The 20,953-nt window shown below is 32.8% G+C and overlaps 1 protein-coding gene across 11 annotated transcripts in view; it reads right to left on the bottom strand.

Moving 5' to 3' along the window:
- Positions 1-20,953, bottom strand: part of Robo2 (roundabout guidance receptor 2) — a 1,584,609-nt gene that overhangs the window by 1,221,543 nt on the left and 342,113 nt on the right. For 5 of the 11 annotated variants that reach the window (XM_010645676.2, XM_033768137.1, XM_010645677.2 and 2 more), the window contains exon 1: positions 17,413-18,104. The exons of 3 other annotated variants lie outside the window; for them this stretch is intronic. In XM_010645676.2, the coding sequence (XP_010643978.1) occupies positions 17,413-17,542 (130 nt within the window). In that variant the 5' untranslated portion in view covers positions 17,543-18,104. Of the gene's footprint in view, positions 1-17,412; positions 18,106-20,953 lie in introns of those variants that run through there. 3 more of the 11 variants (XM_010645670.3, XM_010645671.2, XM_010645678.2) reach the window with 2 other exon arrangements.

Here is a 20,953-nt window from a genome sequence, read left to right as displayed (position 1 = left end):
TATTATATTATAGAGGGAAATATATATATATGATTTTATAAAATATATATTTTATAATATATATTATATTTTATAATATATGATCATAGCCAAAGTCATTAAAATACAATGTAATTCAAAAATATATATCACTGATGAAATGGCAGGAGGCACTGTGAAGCAGTGTGATCATATATTATACAAACATGTAGCTTTTATATTTAGAAACAGAAAAATATCGTACAAAATTACATTTTATCTTTACTCTCCCATATAACTTGCTTAATATTTACTTTGTTACTGAATACTCGGTACATTACCACCCATAGGCTCAAAACACTTTTGCAATAACCTATGTCTTGTTTATTCTAGTTGAAATAGTAGAAAAGCGTCAACATGATAAATCTTGTTGGAAGCCACTATAAACAATATTTGATTCATATCTACTGAAACTTGTTGTAAGTAATGAATGATTTAGAAAGAGCACATTTAGCACTGTATAGCAGTGAACATTTATTATAGAAATACCACAGATGAGCCTGTAGTAAAGAGTAAACCATCAATCAGATATGACCCCACAACAAATTGTACCTCATCAACTGCTCTAATGTGTCATGAAGCTTCCAAATAGACATCAGTGGACCATTTGTTAAGCTCTAACTACTTTTTCACTGACAGAGCAAAAGACATTTGCTATTTTCATTTATATGTAATATCAAAATGAATCGATGAGATCTAGTTACCCAAAAGAGAACTTCCAGGGGTTAAGCATTGAAATTCAGACCTTACTTTCTTTACATGATCAATCTTTAATGGTCTTTTATTTTAGAAATAACATTGTAAGAATGAAGGTTTTATTTAGATTCTAAAACTCTGTAATATACCATATTATAACTACTTTTAAAAGACAGTTTTATTTAAGCAGAATGGAAAATTTGTTTATAACCTCCATTTCTGTTATGAAACTGAATATTAAGATATTCTCAAATGACACTGCAAAAGGAACAAAAATAAAAATAGTATATTTTGATGTTCAAGTACTCAGTTATGATAATTATATTATCAGAAAGTGTTTCTTCTTGCTACACAAATACTTATTTCAAAGACATTTTATATAGCCTAGCTTTCTGATATTAAAAAGTATCCTTTATTCCTTCATTCACTTTGATTATTTCTAAGGTTTTCTTCAATCTCTTCAATTAATTGTATCTCCCCGACTAAGATGCATAATTGTGTTTTGCCTTATGTTTTTCTTTGCCATAAAATGTGTGAATCTTTAAACAACCTGTCTTATTTGTTTTCTACTTCATAGTGTCCTCTCTCAGTTAAATATATATGTGTGTATATATAATATATATACACACATATATTATATATACACACATATATATACACTTATATATAATATATACACTATATATTATATATACACATATATATGTATATAAATATGGTTTTTTTGTTGTTGTTGTTTAGGGGGGTACCAGGGTTTGAACTCGGGTCCTTGCACTTGCAAGTCAGGCCACCAAACTGCTGAGCTAAATCCCCGGCCCCTATATGGTTTTATAATCACTTTTTGAGCTTGACCTTAAAATCACAGATACAAATATTAATACAACTATTGATTTGGAATTTCAAACTCTCATCTTTACCCTCTAGGATTCAGATGAGTGTTAGGGAGGTACATTCCATAGTGCGCAGGATAATTTTGGTTTCTGAACGTCAGCTTCTCTTGCTGGTTAGTTCTTTGAAAATGCTATTGTGTGGTCAAAGGAGGACTATGATTCAAGATGTCTTAAAGAAATGCATCACTGCTCTTGCTCTTTGCATAGGCAAATCAAAAGTACTTTGAAGAATCTTCCAAAAGAATGGCTCCAAAATCTGCCCCCGCATTTAGAACAGTTGTCTAATTAAAAAAATAACTTTAAATTTGCATTAAGATTTCTGTTGATTTTCAGACAGCAGTCTACCATGAACCCATCCTTTTTACGTGTGCAAAACTGCAAAGCACAGCTATCCACTAATTCTGCCTTGTTTGTACATCAGAACACATAGCTAATTAAGGAGATCAAGATTAGTAATTTACAACTATGTATGCCCCAGTGAAAGAGCATGCTTACTGTTTGCTATAAAAGATTCTGAGTCCCTGGCCCTGGGTCCTTTGTCATAGGATGTGTACTAGCAGTTAGCCCGATCATGTCTCCAGGTGGGGGATTTTAGGACAAAGGGAGTGGAGTCATCCCATGTGTGCTCCTGCTCTTTGATGTTCTGTACAATTTGTTACCAAACCTGCTCTCAGCCAGGCTAATTGCCTGTTCAGTCATCTCCTTTAGAGTCTTGTTACTTGATGTCATTCTTTATGAGTTTGGGGAACTATGACAGGTAATGACATATTGTATCAAAATAAAATGATACACTTTATAGTAGAAATTAACACAGGCATTTAACAATGAAGTATCAAAAAAGTTTGAGAAGAAACACTTGTTTTTTGTAATGAGTCATTCTCAGGTTACTCATTTACCATAGTTAATATTTCTGGGGATATCTTCAAATTACTCAATGTCATATTATCAAGAGACTCTGCTGCATTTTTATTTTACAAACCCAAGAATCTGACAGTTGAATGGGGCCATGGTAGTAATTTCTCTTCATTATGAAAATTCTATTGTCCTGAAATTTCTGGTGACAGTAAATATTAATGTCTATAAAATGAATATATCATTTTCTGATGTTAGTGCATTCTTTTTCACATTGATCTGAAATCAGATTGTGTTGAGCACCACTTAATTTAATCAAAGATTCTCCTTTATATTTTTTTCCTTCTTTTGGAGCACACAATTAAGCATGTAGGGCAATCTTTTCCTTTCCTTTTAATGTAACAAATTATTTCATTTTTATTTTCACAAAATGGACAAAATAAGCTTATAATCCACTGTCAAGCTAATTAGCCACTACTTTGCTTTGTTTTCTTTTAAGAGTACTTCAAAATTTTCACTATCATTGTCGATAAGTTCTTTATTCTAAAGATAAAAAAATTCTGACTTTGTTTTCTCCCCAAATCTGCATATTATATAATCTGCATATTATTTAGCCAAGTGAATTTGTCTATTTTTATTAACATTAATACCATATTGTCTATTGAAATTAGATTTTTTTCTACATAAAATAATGCCAATGAAATTTAACCTATTTGAAGTTACCTGAAAAAAGCTTATATTAAGGGAGGCCATAAAATATTTTATCATGGCAAACTGATGATCATCACGTACCTTAAATACATTAAAAAATCATGTTAAATATTGGCTGAGTCATGAAGTGCTGTTAAATAAATTTTTACTCTTTATGATACTGAATTCTAATAACTGACCAAAATTCTAGTTAGCTTTTCATACTCTCTTATTCTCAAATATGACAGGATGTTTTTCCATGTATTTAAACTAGAGAAAATTGAAAAAAATGTACTTCATATAGGAACAATGAAAGAAAATTGATAAAGTATAAATTATAAATAGCTAATAAGCATATACATATTTTTGTGTATAATTCAAAATTACTAAAATTTAAAAAGTTATTCTGTATTTTTACACAAATCCAAAAATAATAATTTCCTACAGCACTCTTAAAAATTCATTAGGCATTCAAATATAATTTGAATTGGCATGTAAACTGATATTCTTTTATGCAATTTTCTTTGGCATTAGGAATCAAAAACCTTAAAATAACCTTATCTTTTCAGGCAATAATTCTACTTCTAGAATCTTTGCCAAGGAAAGAATCACATTTATGCTCAAAGATACTCAAAATATTCAATATAACCTAAAGATAATGAAAGAAAATGAGGTATACAATTATATGTGTAATGTAATCTATAATACATAGCTTACATATATAATGTATAATATATACTCCATGTATGTTTTATATATAATTCAAATATATGTACTTTTTTATATGTATATTTATGATGAAATACTTATGTTTACTAGTGTGTATATATATGTATGTTTATGCATGTATGTATGTATTTTCGACATGTATCAGGGAAAATACTGAACAAGATTAAAATGATCATTCTTGGGGCTAAGATTCAAGTGACTATATTTAAGTGGAGTGTCCTCTTTTTTCTCTTTCAAGCTTTCCTGTGATTTTCAGTGTTTCTACATTGATCATCTACTTTTAAAATAAAAAATAAACTGACCAAAACCTTTCAGCATACTTAAGACTTAACTTCTGTAAAGATGTTGTGAGAGTTACTCTAACTTGTCAAGAACTGTGATTTGCCAAGACCAGAAGTCCCTAGAAAATGAATAAATATTCAATACCCCCCAACATTTGTCATTAAAATGCGTTATTCATGCTTTGCAATATGCTTTTTTCTTAGTCGCTTAATGTTCCTGAAATTATCTTTAAAGGTTTTTTTTTCTTCCTTTTTCTAGAGACAAGTTCTTCCTATGTTGCCTGTGCTGGCCTCAATTTGTAAATCATCTTCTTCGGCCTCCTATGTAGTTGGATTATTAAAAAATGCCACTGTGCTCAGTTCCAGGGTTCATTTCTTGAGTTACACACATTTTTATAACACACTCTGATTCAGATTAATTGGATATTAATTAGTTCTAATTTAAATTTCTATATTTTTCTCTTATAGTTATTTAAGCTTAAACCATTACCTTGTTTTTTTCTTTGAGGTTCTGGGTATTGAACACAGGGACACCTGATCACTGAGCTACATACTCCATCCATTTTATGTTTTACTTTGAAACTGAGTCTCACAAAGTGGCCCAGATAGGCTTAAAACTTGCCATGCTACTCTACCGCTACAGCCACCTGAATACCCTTGGTTATAGATTTGTGATAACATTTTCAGTTTATGTCATTATTTTTTGATCAGGGGAAATTTTTGTTTCCTTCCCAATGTCTTTCTAACTATTTTTTATGTGAAGATAGCTCACAGTAATACAATATGTGACTATTAACCTTGTCAAAATCAATTTTAGTTTTGTAATACTGTCTGTGTACTTCAAGTGGTATTCATGAAAAATCAGGGGAAGAACAATTAATTACTTCAATTTGTAGATTGATCAATATGCACCTAGAATTATATATAACAGGTTACAAGTACAGTCTGGTATGTTTTTTCCACACATTTCAACATCAGTTTTTAAATTATGTTTAAAATAAAGCTAAAGGAGCTGGGAGTGGTGGCGCATGCCTGTAATCCCAGAACTCGGGAGGCTGAGGCAGAAGTTTGACACCAGCCTGGGCTACATAGTGAGTTCCAGGTCAGTCTCAACTACATAGTGAGACCCAGTCTCAAAAAAACCAAAATAACAACAACAAAAGCAAAACAACAAAAACAGAAAGCTAAAGGAATATTGAAAACTAATGACATAACCAGATTATATTTTTTAATATTTTTTAATATTTTTTAATAATTTTTAATAATTTTAATAATTTTTTTATATTTTGTTAGTTTTATGGATTGAATTATTTTCATATAAAGAAATGCACCCAATAGTGAGTTCATTTTCATCTATTATGCAATAAAATGACTATGAACTTTTGCTAACTGGCTCTTCTTTTTCTGTTTTGATACAATAAGAGTTGAGATCCATGATTAAAGACTCAAAACCATTGTCATATCCTAAAATATGAAAATACGTGAGAGTTGAATCCTTCTCTGAAGCAAAATGTGGCATATTTTTCTTTCATAGATTTTTTTTTTATTGAGAGTGTTTGATCTGTTTGCAATATTGCTATGAGTAAAACTTCATTTATCACAAAATGACATTCTCCAATCAGCGAGTAAATAAGAATTTATACTGTTTGTTTTCTTTCCTTGCTAAAACAGCAATTTTAAATTCTAGTATTTTGGGGGAGAAAAGGTATTAATTTTAAGTAAATTTTATTTTATCCATTTAATCAAAGATTATTGTTTTCATGAACTTAAAAATGACCTGATTCATCTGGAACTTTAGGTACATCTTGATTGTATACTCCACGTGAATTACTTAAACCTTCCTAGCTGAAATACTCAAACCCTAGAAAACATGTCATCGAGTAATTTAAAGGATTAGAGCAATTGCCAGTTGGTCAAATGAGAGAAAAATCCCTTTCCATCTTTTTTACAGCATTGATTTTCCAAAATATCCACTTTTAGTGACATTCAGAAATCACTCTTAACCTGTATTTTAACAATCTTAAAAATCCTTTATTTTATTGTTCATTTAATTTACGTGCACGCCACCACGTTAACTGGATTGTTATAAAAGAACACTCACTGAAGGAGCATCTCATGTCACTTCTCAACAGCATTTTAATCATGTCTTGTGGTTTGAGAAACTAGAGAAACGACCTCATTTCTTTGTTAGCATTTAACTCTTGATACCTCACAATACTTTTATGAGTACCCAAGTTTCAACCTCCTTTTTCACTTTTTTTAATAGGATTTTGGTGTGAGGCTTAAAAATATCCCGATTCTTAACACATAATGACAAATAATTTTATTGAAGCTATGCTGTGATCCTCATTAGAATTTCTAGTGTTTCTCCATGTCTATGTATTATTCAGACAAGTAGTGACCCTAAAATAGAAAAAGCTTCTTACCTCTTAAAACTTTTATTGGGCGGGGATCAAAATGCACACAGTTAAGTACTATTTTCTGTGTATTTAATGTAGAGTGAAAAGCTGTTTGGTGCCCATTTTAGATTCACTGGCAACAAGACAGACAAGGAAGCATGTACTAGGAGTCAAAAACATACATATAAAAATTAAAAGTTTAAAATTAATTTGAACTTATAATGTACCACGTGCAAATCTAAAAAGCAATTTCTAAATGGAACAGCTTGAAACTTTTTCTTGCCATCTGGTTTTGGACCTGGCTCACTCAATTCTGATTCTGCCCTTGTGAAATCTCCAATTTTATATGTACTATATGGAAATCATAATCTCAATGTTACCTAAGCCTATCTGGTTGGATTTCTTAAAATACAGTTGCTTAGTTTTCTCTACACTATAATATTATCCAAATAACTTTTTAATGAAGGCCGTATCTGTCTTCATTTTAAACCAGATGTGATATGAATATTTTATTTATTGAAGTAGTTAATCGTGATTCCATTCTATGTAGATAAAAATTTAAAAACAATATGCATCTAACATTTTACATGTATTAATAAGCCTAAAATATAAAATATAAATTGATGAATTCAGATGAAAGGGAAAAAAATCCAGATTTGTCTGCATTATAAACCAAGGGAAAAAGTAATGTTTAGCATGCAGGTGTAAGATTAAATAAGATAATGGAAAACCTTTAACGCAATGTCACACAAGAATTGTTCAATAACTGGTACAATTAACCTTGCATTTTTAAAAAGTTTAATAATAACCAAACATTTTGGGCATATTATTATTTGTGGAAAACATATTTATTGAAAGACCTTTGCTAGCAACTTTACATACTTTGTACTGTCTTATGCATTCCACAAAAGAAAGGCACTGCAAGAATTTGAGAATTGCATAAATAAATGTAACTGACCTAGTAGAAGGCAAATATGTAAGTAGAAAGTCAGTGTTTCTGTTATTTCTTCATGACACTTTCAAACATGTTTAGCAACTTTGAGCTGCCACACCATGGAGTTAATTTATCTTCTCCTATATCCAAACGATATTGAAAATAAGACTAGTATAAGCAGAATTACAAGAATCTAAATTACCAGTAGGATATATAAAAGTGTATCTTCTTAGTACACCTACTGATCATTTAGTTCTCAATAGTCCCTTCTGGTCTACTTGAAAGTGCATTAAACCTCTGAGTAAAACTGACTTCCAATAGCTTTATTACATTCTTTAAAAATCACCAATAATTAGGGGCCAGGGATGTAGCTCAGAGGTGGAGCACCTGCCTGGCAAGCACCAGGCCCTGAGTTCAATCCCCAGTAACAAAAAAGAAAAAAATCCTCAATAATTAAATTTTACCTTTGAGAAAAACATGCTATGATGTACAAGTTACTTAACTAGTAAATCTATCCATTTGAATAGAAATCATGAAACAAATTAATAAAATCACATTTTATATATACATAAGGCATTTAAAGTTATAACACTAAATCTTAAAAATCATCTAATAGTATAATTATGGTATGAACTCTTTTTAGAACACATATTGGAAGAGTCAAGCTACATGCTTTTAATTCTATAAATTTCTAAAACTGTATTTTATAACTGATGACTTACATAACTGTTAAATGAATAGAACAGTTCTTATATACTATGATGAACTCTGTAATTGTAAAGATACATTATTCATATGCAGGATATGTTTTATGTGTTTGTATTTAGTTAAATTTATACAGTTTATATAGATATGGGTTTATACACACATACAAACCAACTTTTAACAGTACTAAAACTTTGAATTATCAGATAAACCACTGCAGAAGATGATTTGCATAGCACACTTTATAGGAGGCAGGTTAATAGTTTCCAGTGAGAAAGTTTTCAGCAACAATAGCATCATGGATTAAATTCTACACACAGAGAAGATGAACATTTATTTTAGTGCAGGATTCTGTGTAATTTCTTTTCTTTGCAAGGTACCAAAAAATTCTCACATATATAGTGAGGTAGGAATACTATAGTGTGATGGGTATGAAAATGAATGACCCCGGTGTCTGGAACCATGCAACGTTTCCTAAACATTTCAGTCATTGTAAGATTTGTCTTCCCAGTTCCTACAAGAGCCTCCCATTTTCAGCTTTACAATTTCCTGTGTGTTCTACCTGATTCTCAAAGACATACTCAACTTGACGGGCCTGAGGACTATTAAGGCTCACTTCTGGCTGGGTCTTGAGGAGTCAGGTAGTCAGGACCCTGGGTGTCTATGTTTAGTCCTTCAACCCTTTTCTGGTGCTGTCCCCCTGCTCTGCTTTTTAATAATCATAAACTAAGACAATTTGCTCTGCTGTGCCTTTCTGCCATAATGTCTCTGTTTAGAGCCAGGCTACTATGATCTGAAACTTCTGAAACAATGAATCCATAAATCATCCCCTCATTTAAATTGTGGATATTAGATACTTGATCCAAGTAATGAATAGCTGACAAATACATCTGACTCAATTGTTAATTTCCACCAATTGTCATTAGAATCAGAGTGAGCTACCCATATCCCAAATATAGTTTCCATTTTTAGTTTGATGTCTGCCTCAAAAAATGTTACCTCATGACCACAGTCAAATTGTTACTCATATAACAAATGGAGATGATTTAAATAAACGTTCTTTTCACATGGCATTAACACAAGCATTAAGTTAGCGAACATGAGAATTCATGACACAGAGCCTAGCATGGAGATTTTCTTAAAAAGGGGAAAAAGACCAGCAACAACAAAACTTAGCCATGTATACATATTGAACATAGTTTTCCTCCTTGTTTCATTTATAGTTATCATTTGAAATATTTTCTCTTTTATATTTATATCAAACCCTAAAATTTAAGGACATAAAATTTACAACATATACATATTCAAAGATTGTTTTCCTAATTTATTTGTATGCTCATCTGATCATCCAAACTGTTTCCCATAAGAACATTCCATAAATGTAGAATGAGTGAATACATATATTTTAGGTATCCTATTAGACTACAGAAACACAGTATGTGGAATATGGTAGCTGAACTTAAAACATTTTCTAAATAGCACAGTGTATCTCTTCTACCTTCTATATACAAATAACATTCACACCCTTTTGGGTGACCTTGAGTGGAAATACCTGGTCATTAAAGATCGACCTGTATTAGTGCATCAAGTCTAACTCTTTACACCTAGAAAGCATACCATCTTAATCTCAAATCTCTGTTAAGTGTCTCTATATTTGTTTATAAATTCCCAAAATAGTGGGGCATTCTGATAAAATGAGAATCCATTACTAGTAAGCCAGAAACAATCCTTAGGCCTCTACGGATTCTGGAAGTCACTTGTGTTACATTTCTAATTGCCCTAAAATAAATTATTTATTTCTGCCAACTATTACATTAAAGATTTGATGATGTTCCCCTGTCTCCAGAACACAGTCTTGGACTTCTCCCAGCAAGATAACTATTTTTTTTTCATGACAGAACTTTTGACATTGATATGAGAGGGATTCTACTGAGCACATGTAAGGTCTAGCCTAATAGCCCATGCGGTGAACTTCATAAATTGACAGAAGGAATGAATTTCTATACCTTACCCTGGCAACATATCAAAAGCTACAGCTATAACTTGACGTGACTGAATGAACTCACTAGATCTTTCACTCTTCCTGAATGTGCCAGAAAATGTTTTCTCTATGTGAAAATACAGGCTTATTAGTCTAACATTTGGTAGAATTCAAATGTAGTCATTCAAATACATTGCTAAATATCTACAGTTTTCACTGTTGTGCCTACACAGTAGTGAATTGGACAATGTCCCATTTACCACTACAAAAGAAATCCATTACAAAATGAAATCTGAAACATGTACAGTGTGCTTAGTTTGATGTGTAGATTTTTGCAACAAATTGTCCTGTACTTCAAAGTGAATCTGTTAAATATAAAGCACATCTTGCCAAGAAAAATAGAGCTGAAAACTACTTTCCTGCTATTTTCAGGTATGGTTGCTCCCTCTCCCTCTAATCCTGAAATATGGACAGTATCTTAGACGTCATCAGGACTCTCTAAACCCTAAAATTCCTGATAGATCACTTGAAAAATATACTTTATGATAGACTGTAATAGCTATCTGATATTTAAAGAAGTCTTGAGATATCACCAAATTGAAAATACAATCATCTCTTCATTTGAAATTCAGTATGCACATACTTTCAAAAAAGCAGAAATGGAAACAAACAAATAAATGAGAATAAACATCCGCAAAAATCACTCAGAAGTTATGACATGATTTGAAGAACAGATTGAATGCTAGAGTTTACCTAATTTTAAATGGAGATTTTGGTATGATGTCAAAAAATGGATAACTTTAGAATATAATTTGGATATTTGTACTTTTTTTCTTGAAATTGCACCAAGCACAGTTTTAGTTTGGTTTAACTTTAACATTAAAATCACTTGATTTTAACTGCAGATCTTGGCTAAAAAGAAAGAAATTTCTTTTCAGCAAGCAAGAAAGAATAAAAGTCCTATGAATAATAAATTTTAAGTTCATGCGCCTATAAATCTTTTTCTAGGTTTTCCTTTTAGTGTCTTTGATAGAAAAGCTTTGAGTATCTATTTAATAAAGGGATTTTGAAAACCCAATATGGAATCAATGAGAATTCCTTCCTTTGGTGAAGTAGTATATCATTTTTTAAGGTGCCAGGTAAAGACTTTGAATCTTCAAGTTCACATTGTAAGTCCAAAATGGTGACCTTTCTGTCACTTTTCTCAACTTCTACCCTTGGACAAAGGTGATGCCAGGGACTAGTGTGGCTGACTGGCTGAAAGATAATTGTCAACAAGAACATGGGTCTTGAAGAATAGGCTGGAATCTGGATATGTAATATCCTTTAGTTTTGATGGGTTTATTTTCTTTCCTTTTCAGAAATACTGTCTTTTGTTTGGATGACCTTGATTTCTTAATCAAAGTAAAATCCTTAACAGCTAAAAATCCCAGTCTTAACTGATCAAGGTCACTATGTATTTGATTCATATAATCTTCATTTGACTTCAACAAACAGACCTCAAAAACTCACTCTACTTGTGAACTTCTGTTTTGAAATTTTAATTCCTTTTCAAATAACAAAAGCTGTAAAAATAGCTATACTTTTTTTCTCTCTTTCCTTAACATTAAAATAACTTTGATGGTTGAAGGTTGAATTTGCAAACTAAAAAAATGAAACTGTTCTCAGACAGAGCCATAGTGTTAGTCATGATCCACCCCAAAGCAAAAGTTTTATGGCTAAGTTGTAAACCCTTTGAAAATATAACTTATAATGGAAGTGCTGACACCATCATAACTACGGGTTCATGAACATGAACCCCAATGCTAATATATTTAAGGCATTTCATTACTGTAAATTCATCTCACTTTTTAAAATTAAACAACTTCTTCTTCATCTTTACATTCCTACTGAATTCCTAAAGAAAATTTTTTATTCATTTTTGGGTGTAATTTAGCAAGTCACTTGTTTCCCTGAAGGGTTCATGAAGGTTGATCGATGCACACCCACATGAACTGCTTCAAATACCTGATGCACTAATATATTTCTTAGGATATATTTTTCAGACATAATCTGACTTTGGAAATAATATACAAACACTGAAACCATTTTCTTCAAAGTGGACCAGAATTTTGTTTTCAGCTATTAATGATTCCTTTTTATTTTAAAAAAGTGCCTGTTCTCTTTATAAGTAATAGTTGAAGAACTTCTTTTTACCTATTTTTCTAATACGAAGAACACAATAGTTAAAACATTTTTAATTTCCCTTCACTGATCATCCAATAAAATAATATATTTAAACAACTCCTAGGGTAATTTAATCATACAGCAATAAGCATATATTAATAATAAATAGATAAGCATAATGAAAATTTTAGGTTAAAACACTCAATGTTTTTCTTATCAAAATTTCACAGTAGGGAATTTTACTGAATTTATCAAATACTAATTTTCAAATAATACTGGACAACATGATCTAATTTTGCTACACATCTTAGTATATTTGTTAATCATATTTTCCAATTAAAAATACTCTAATAATAATTTGAATACATTGGAAACACAAAACTATTTCAAACTCGACTTTGGAATATACTCCAACTATACAAAAGATAAAGTATTAAATCTATTTATTGCATACAGATGGAGGTTAAATTATTTAAACAAATGAAAACAGAAGTGATTATTAGACACAGCACAAATAATAATCCTCTACATTTTCATGAATATTCACACAGTTCGGATTCCAGTTTCATAATCTCATATTATAAATTACTTTTGAATATCATCATTGCTTTCTTTTTTCTAACTACATTACTTCCTACTTCAGTCTAATAGAATTATCCAACTTTCATAATTACTATACATATGTTCATTATAACTAAAATTGGAATTAAAATGATATAATAAGAAATTTTCATAAATGATTTCCCAATATAGAGGTAAAATATGGAACATAATTCCAAAATGAGAAATATAAAATTTACATAATCAGATTTTTTATCAGTTATTTTTCCATATATTATAATTGGTTCATTTAACAACTACTTAATGAGCATCTATAAGGTGCAAGAACGCACCAAAACAAAATCTCTTCAAATAAATTAAAGAGTGGTAAGCATGTAAAAGAAAAAAAGAAAGCACTACAAAAAAACTTCAATCTAAAATGTCATAGTCATTTTGAAAGATAAATTATTATTTTCAGGGTGCCTTCAGGGACATTTGATATGAGTGCCAGTATTAGTGTAGTGGTAAAGGAGTTTCCCAGGAATGAAAGTAAAAGAAAATGTGATATGTCTCTCAACCAAGATGTTATTTCAGTATTTGTATCTTACAAATTTTGCAAACCATCAACAAAAATATTCAAATTGTATTCGCAAAAATAATAATTTATTACACATTAACAAGTTTTATGAGATACTGGAATTGTCAGTAGTCTGTGCAACGAAGGAAAAGGTCAGAAACAATAAAATAATAATAGCCTAACAGTTACTAAACACCATCAACTGGTTAACATTAAATTTTAAAGCCAAAAACCTTCAGGAAACTCAATTAAGTTCCTGATCAATTGTCAAAATATTAGGTGGGACCATGCAAATAATGACACTTTCTGAATCCTTTTCTCTTCATGGATCAGTGCACCCCAACTGAAGTAATTCACCGCCATACAATGTGGTCATAATACATTCTCATTGTCATAAAGGAGAAAATATCTGCCAGAGAGGGTTTTTTCTTCTTGTGAGCACTGATAGATGAGGACCATCACTTACAGTAATTTATAAAAGGAAGCAAGTAGGGTGTTTGTGTGGCAAAGTCTTCTGCATTATCAAGTTTTGATAACTTCATACACTGTAGCCATAGTTTAACTCTTGAGTTAAAACTGTGATTGGTAAGTAAACTTACAGACTCTTTCAGGAGGTATAAATAGAGCTAAGGTCAATAGATTGGGAGGGTGGAACAAAGAGAAAGTGAGGATTTTCCTCTCTAAGTCTCATCAGGAGTTGCTGTAATTGATCTGTACTCATGTTGGACCAGGTAGTCAACAATTTGACTAACATGTTTGGTGTCAGTCTGATCCACATATTTATTACAGGCCGATATTTCATACTCATTTACCTCACATTTACACTATTAGTAGCTGCAAATATAAAAACTTAGCTTAAATTTAATATCTATTAGTACAAATATAAATGTTATGATACATAATTATACATACTATAGATTACATATTTATATAAACCATTTTTGTAAGACACATTTATATATATCCATATATACTCTCCAATATAAACTTCTCTGCATAGTTATTCTCATTAGAATGAAATAGCTCACATCTTTTAGTCTTTTTTTTTCCCAGCGAGGGTAATTGAATGTAAAATAATTAGGTTATTTAATTTTAATGAAGATGATGTCAGCAATGTAGTTAAGGCTTCCAGTTAGTTTATCATAAATGCAAACTCTTATGATCACTTATATTATGCTCTGAACTAATCAGATGAGACACCCACCTTCTCTTAAGGAATTTGTGTATTGTGATTAAATGGAAAACTGTGTGCCTCAGGGAAAACTTGCTGGCCTACTAACCTATATTTTCTATTCATGTTCATTGATAAGCTTAAACATGCCTTGGAAGCCAACAACAATCAGCACTTTTTCCAAATGTTCTAATGAGTCAGTTTACAGACATCTGTTTTATGCTGCCAGGCCATGTGCTCTGTATACCATGTTTACAGGCCATGTCTATACACTGTTCTGTGATGTCACCACTCTCGAATCGTTCCCCAATTACCCCACCTTTCAGAATGATGATTCCTGTTAATACAACAAAAATGGAAATTGTTGGTGTGGGCAGGTTGCCATACGGAGGTTTGCAGCTGCTCAATCAGATTAAGACAAATGAACATAGGCAATGTGCATCCAAAAAAAAAAAAATCATTTCAGAAGAAAACTGTCCTTTTAAACTGTTCTTTTCCTGTTTTTACTTTTTCCAGGCATTTTAGAAATAATGCATCAGTTTTAAACATTATTCTCTGAACATATAAGCTGTAGATAGTATTGTTAGGAAGCAAACGAAGAAAAAGTTAAGCAACCTTCAGTATTTTGTATGTTAAGCTTTGACCCTGATTTCCTCTACCCATACTATTTAATGTAAGCAAACTTGTTCTTACCTCACCTCACCCCATACGTACCCACTAAACATACACTCTACACCCTGTCAGGTACCTTAGAGAATAATAACGACTTCCGCTTTCTGAAGAGGAAAATAATCCAAGAAAAATTGTCAAAATATGCTTTCAAAGACTACGCAATATGCCACCAAAAAAGTAACAGAATTTACAACCCACTGAAAGATAACACGCCACCAACACCCAAGCTCACGAATAAATAAATATTTACGGCACGTACATGTGCATATCAAGGAAGGCTACATTGCAACAGCTCAGAGTCTGTGCAACATATTTATGCAATGCATATACAGTGATAAACTGAAGCACTAAAAAGGAAATGATTTTAAAGTATAGTCAACACATTTGAAGTTTCCCAGTAACTTGCCTGACCTTTCCACAATATCCTAGTCTCGTTTAACAATAAATGAAAGGTGTTGGTATGATTGCCTATTCCTGAACTTGACTGAGTCATATTATCCACATATAGCAGAGCTAGCAAATTTCGAGCTGAGCTAGTTAGAGTACATTGGAAAAAGTAGTGATATGTTGAAAGACGAAACATTTCAGACCTGATTTACAAATGAAATCCAGTACATCTGTATCTAAAGCTGTGTGGAATGCATAAATGGCTAGAACCATACAAGCATTTCAAAACAAATCTTTCTTACTAGGTTAACAACTTTTCTACAGTCTTCCAGCTATTTAACTTTCTCAGTGGATATTTAGAGCTCAACATCTCCTGCTGAAGTTTAACACAGGAAATTACAATGTGACATACTATAAGTACTACTGACTATCTTTGAAAAATGTATATAGGAAATACAAGTTAACACTCCTGACATCCCCTGGAGTCAATAACACCATACATCTCTACATCCCAAGCCACCAAAAACCTGCCATGCAGGCTAACATAAATAACAGCTTGCATAGTGCAGGAAAAAATTCCACCAAGCAACCCAGAAATGTGGTGATATAATGTACAAGACCCAAAATCATTTGCTCCGCCACTCCCCTGGGTGGATATTCACCAACCAGTGATGCTAACTAAGTGTCTGTGGGAACTTTTCCCTGGGAGGTACAGCAGGTAGAAGATTTGTGATGTTTTTAATGCAACAAAAGAAGAAATGGAGATCAAACGGAAGGGGCATACATATTTAGAAATGCTACTGAGATTCTGTGATAAATTATTAAAACTTCTTGTTAATGTTCATACTTCTCCTTAACCTCAGATGATAATACTGACAGTACAGCAAAGGTGGGAAGAAACCTGGAAAACCTTATTTAGAGCTAAGATAAAAACATTAGGTAAAACAAATGCTTCTGCAAAGCAACATGCTCAGATATGCTCCATTGAGACTTTTCCTAAAATATAAAAACACTATTGAGAAAGTCTGTTCCTGTAGCATCATTTTAGGTCACCGCATTCACAAAGCACAAACCTTGATAACTTGTGTTGGGATAAACAAATGGCATTCAGGGGAAGCAAAGCCAACTGAACTTTACAAAAAGGTAGGTTCAAAGTCTCAAAAATTCCCTCTCATAGTAATTTTTTGACGGCAGAAGAAAATAGTGAAAGCCTTTTTTGTTATTTAGAAGAATTTTTCAATAAAGTTAATATAATTCACCTTTATTAACATGCCAACACTGACTGAATCAGCCAAAAATTTATTAGTGTTTGAGGAGTGCATTTCCTAACATCCCTCTGATAATTTCACAAAATCTGCCATATTCAACCTATTTCTAACATATTCGAAACCTATTTCTTCTTCTTTTTTTTAATGCAGCTCTGTAAGGATAACATATATATCCTTGCACCAAATCAGCATGCATCTAGCCCTAGAGTCTCCCTGCTGGAAACAATCATTGTAATGCTGTGAGAGCCCAGCAAACCAAAAATTGCAAACATATATTTATATCAGTAAGAGAGGAAAACTCTTCTTCCCAGCCACCTACAACACAGATCTCCTTCCTGAAATAAAAACCCGATTTCAAATAGAGGCAGCTTCTCCACCCTTAGCAATCCTCAAGTTACCATTCACTAACCTTGCTAACTCCATTCAGATCTTTAGCACAAAACTTTCATCACTTACCCCCCTTCCAAGGTTTTCCTTTCCAGGGGGTCCTGGTCAGCTTGCTGAGAGTTGGTCCAGAGAAAAAGAGGATCAAAACGAAGAGAAGTTCAAGCCTAGTGATTTTCCCCACTTTCTCTGATGATAACATTTCCACAAGAGAATATCACAAAATTTCTCACATCCTCTTCCCTCCAGGTTATGAAAATAGCATTAATCGTGGAAAGACCTGAGGTAGGTGTTGTTTTGCCATCTTTAACACTGAAGAAGCAGCTCCCCGGTGTAGCCCTGAGCCAAGCTACATTTCTCACAGATCCGGCTCCTGCTCTTTAGTACAGTCAGCACTGCTTCTACTCCAGGAGCTATAAAATAATTTCTGTTCTCCACTCTGCTTTCAGTGGGAATATATTCCTCAGCGTTCTGGGTGAGCCTGATTGAAAATGATAAAAACAGTGATGTCTGTGTCCAGCAGAAAAGAGAAAAGATGTCAGGATTGTGTGGAAAAGATGAGAAGCAGTTGTACTGACAGCTTTCAGGCTGCCTGTGTGATCCTAATAGCCGTGCAACCAACCAAATTGCTCTTTTAAGAGTAATAAGGATTCAGTGAAAGCCAGTATCACAGCCACTTGGGTGGGTAGTTCTGGGCTTCAAAATCACCCAGGCACTGCCACAGATAGCCACTGCCTCAGCCCAGCTTCAGAATATGAAGAGCTGAGCAAAATAGAGTTTGCAAAGAGGGTTAGCTATTGTGTGGCTAGACAGGGATTCCAGCAATGTAGTGCAGACAGACTCAGAACTTAAATGTGTTTAATTTTTCCTTTACTTCACTTCATGACATTATAACAGGATTGCATCTGCACCAATTATTCATAAATGAGTCTGAAATATTTATTAGATGAGCAGCAGTAATTTTTCTCCCCAACAATAAAGCAAGAAAGGCAACTTCTCTTCTTTATCAAAGTCAGTTTATGTTGGCTTTCTTCTATTCTGCCTAATGACCCCACTAGGACTGTTATAAGCAAACTTTGGATATACCAGAAAAACTAAATCAAGGCTGTGTTAATCATGCATTCAGGGAAGCACTTGTTTAAAAATTTGTTTGCAGACGTCACCATGGAAATGCTCTCTATGTCTCTCAGTGTTTCTCAACTGTATTTATGAAAACATTAGTGGTCATACAGTGTAGTTGTAATTAGTGATAAAACACAGGATTGCCTCTGAATTGGGAGGAGGTGGTAAAGTCATAGCACATAAAAGCAACTTGATCTCTAGTACTTGAAATGAATTAGTATGTTCAGAATATTCTGGCAAATATTTTAGATATGTCCACGTGTAAGTATTTTTCCATACCATCATTTATTCCCTTATTGGTGGGCTGCAATGCATAAATTATGCCTTTATGTGTTTTAAAGCAATCAACTCCAGTATTAGGATAACTGCTGGTTTTAGGATGTTACCACTTTCAAACGGAGATAAATTGCCCTTTTCAAGTCATAGTTTTGGAAGAGATACTTGGTATAAACTATATATTGTATTTCAAAATTTAGTCATTAAAATTACTTTTTAAAATAAAACAAGTAATGTTTGTCAACATTTCTACAACAACACATCTCAAACTGTGGCATATTTACAAATAGTAATCACCTTGTGTTCAAGTTTTAATTTAAAAACTTCTGAGGACAGTGAGAAAAGTTTATGTAATAAGCATTTTACAAATAGTAAATTTAGTATCTTAAATCCATGAGTACTTCACAAGGGTACAAGGGTATATTTAACCCAAAGTTCTTTTTCTCTTTAGCCACCACCTCACCTCTTTTAACTCAATATGTTCCTCTCTAAATGAAGGCGAACTAAAATTAGTAGAAGGAATTGGCCAACTCGCTGACCATAATCTTCTTAGGAAGGTGGTAGAACCATTCTTACTTACTGTAAGGATTTTTGGTACCAGCTCCATTTCATTTGAAAGAAAGAATATGTTATTTCATAATTAGTAACTTTTTGTTTTTAATGACCTGCACCTTCTAAAATGGAAAAGAAAAATGTCACATACATTTAAATATAATTAAAGATGTTGTTTAGGATATTGAACAATTTTGAAGCAGTTGGTCAGGAGATAGCAGAAGCTTTTTTTCCTGAACACAGGATACAGTTGGCCAGGTTGACTCTAAAGAAATTTCATGTTCAGATTTTTAAGGTTTGCTTCTTTTTCAATGACCCATGGTAAACACCAGACCATAGATCTCTCGGGGGTGTAAATGGAAATGAAATTGGGAGTCACACTACTGTGGCTCATGCAGAGAAGACCATTCTCCTCCAGAATTTATCTGGGCGATGCTTGACATTTTCTACACACTAAAAGAGGACAAAAATCCTCCTGTGGGAATGGGTGAAGGTAGCATGTAAAATGCATGGAGGTAGAATTTCAAGGAAAAGGGAAAGACGGAAGGGAAGGACAATCTACATGAAATATCTCTGCATAGATCTGAGTGTAGGAATGCCTTCCAAACTAGAAATATTAATAATTAGCAAACTTATTAAAATTTCTAGGCACTTTACATGCATTAATTCATTTGGTTCTTACAGCAATCCAATGAAGGAGGAATAATCATTACGTCCGTCTAGTACACCATAATTAGAGAAAGGGAGGGATTAAGCTAAGTATCCAAGGTTGTACAGCTTGTCTTGAACGTAGGTCAGTTGTGAGCCTTTGCAGATCATTATGCTATGCACTTTACTGAACTGTTTTCTCGGTGCTCAGTTCACAGGTAGCCTGCTCATCAGTAACATCTTAATATAAAAGAGTAATACATATTATAGTGATAGCATATTCAACATGTGCTGGCTTCTGTTTGAATACTTTACATATTTTAATTAGACTATCTTCAAAACAACTTTGTAAGATATACCTGTCATCATCCACATTTTGCAGGTTACTTGTCCAATGTCGCAATAGCACATAATTCGTAGACCCAGAATTGCAACTTGCATGAAATCAGTTTAATTATTTTGTGTCTATTTTCTAGATTCTGGTGCATGACCCTGAGGAGATCAGACGGGCATCAAGCGAGCTAGGAGATGAGATAGCTGGGGAGAGTGTGGAGGAACTGGAAACTCGCACTGGCTGTTGGCAGCCCCAGTGAGGTCTATAAATGGGAAAGTACTAAAGAAGATCCCATGGAGAAAAAAAACATCAGAATAAACTTCATTGCCCCTTGCTTGTTATCAAAAGAAGACATAAGGAGAGATGAGGCCCCAACAGGACTTGATATTCAGATAGTTACAACATAATAAAGGTTTTAATGCAAGCCATAAAGAGTTGTGGAGTTGACTACAGAGAAGGAGAACTGTAAAGAAAGTACATTTTAAAGTACAAGGGGAGAGAGGAAAAAGTATCGGTTCAGCTAGCACATGTGGAGCAGAAAAGACAACCTTTTGACTCGTATATGTGCTGCTGAAGAGAGCACACCTTTTCACTCGTGATCAGTTAAGTTTATAAGACTTGGTTGTGTCAGGCAAAATGAAGCGGATGATCCAGTCTGAGGGAATGGCATGATCATATTCA

Source organism: Fukomys damarensis, unplaced genomic scaffold, assembly GCF_012274545.1.
Source record: "Fukomys damarensis isolate Sample0158 unplaced genomic scaffold, DMR_v1.0_HiC HiC_scaffold_24, whole genome shotgun sequence".
NCBI lineage: Eukaryota > Metazoa > Chordata > Mammalia > Rodentia > Bathyergidae > Fukomys > Fukomys damarensis.
Note: the sequence above shows the minus strand (reverse complement) of the source record. Positions and strands in the feature narration are given on the sequence as shown.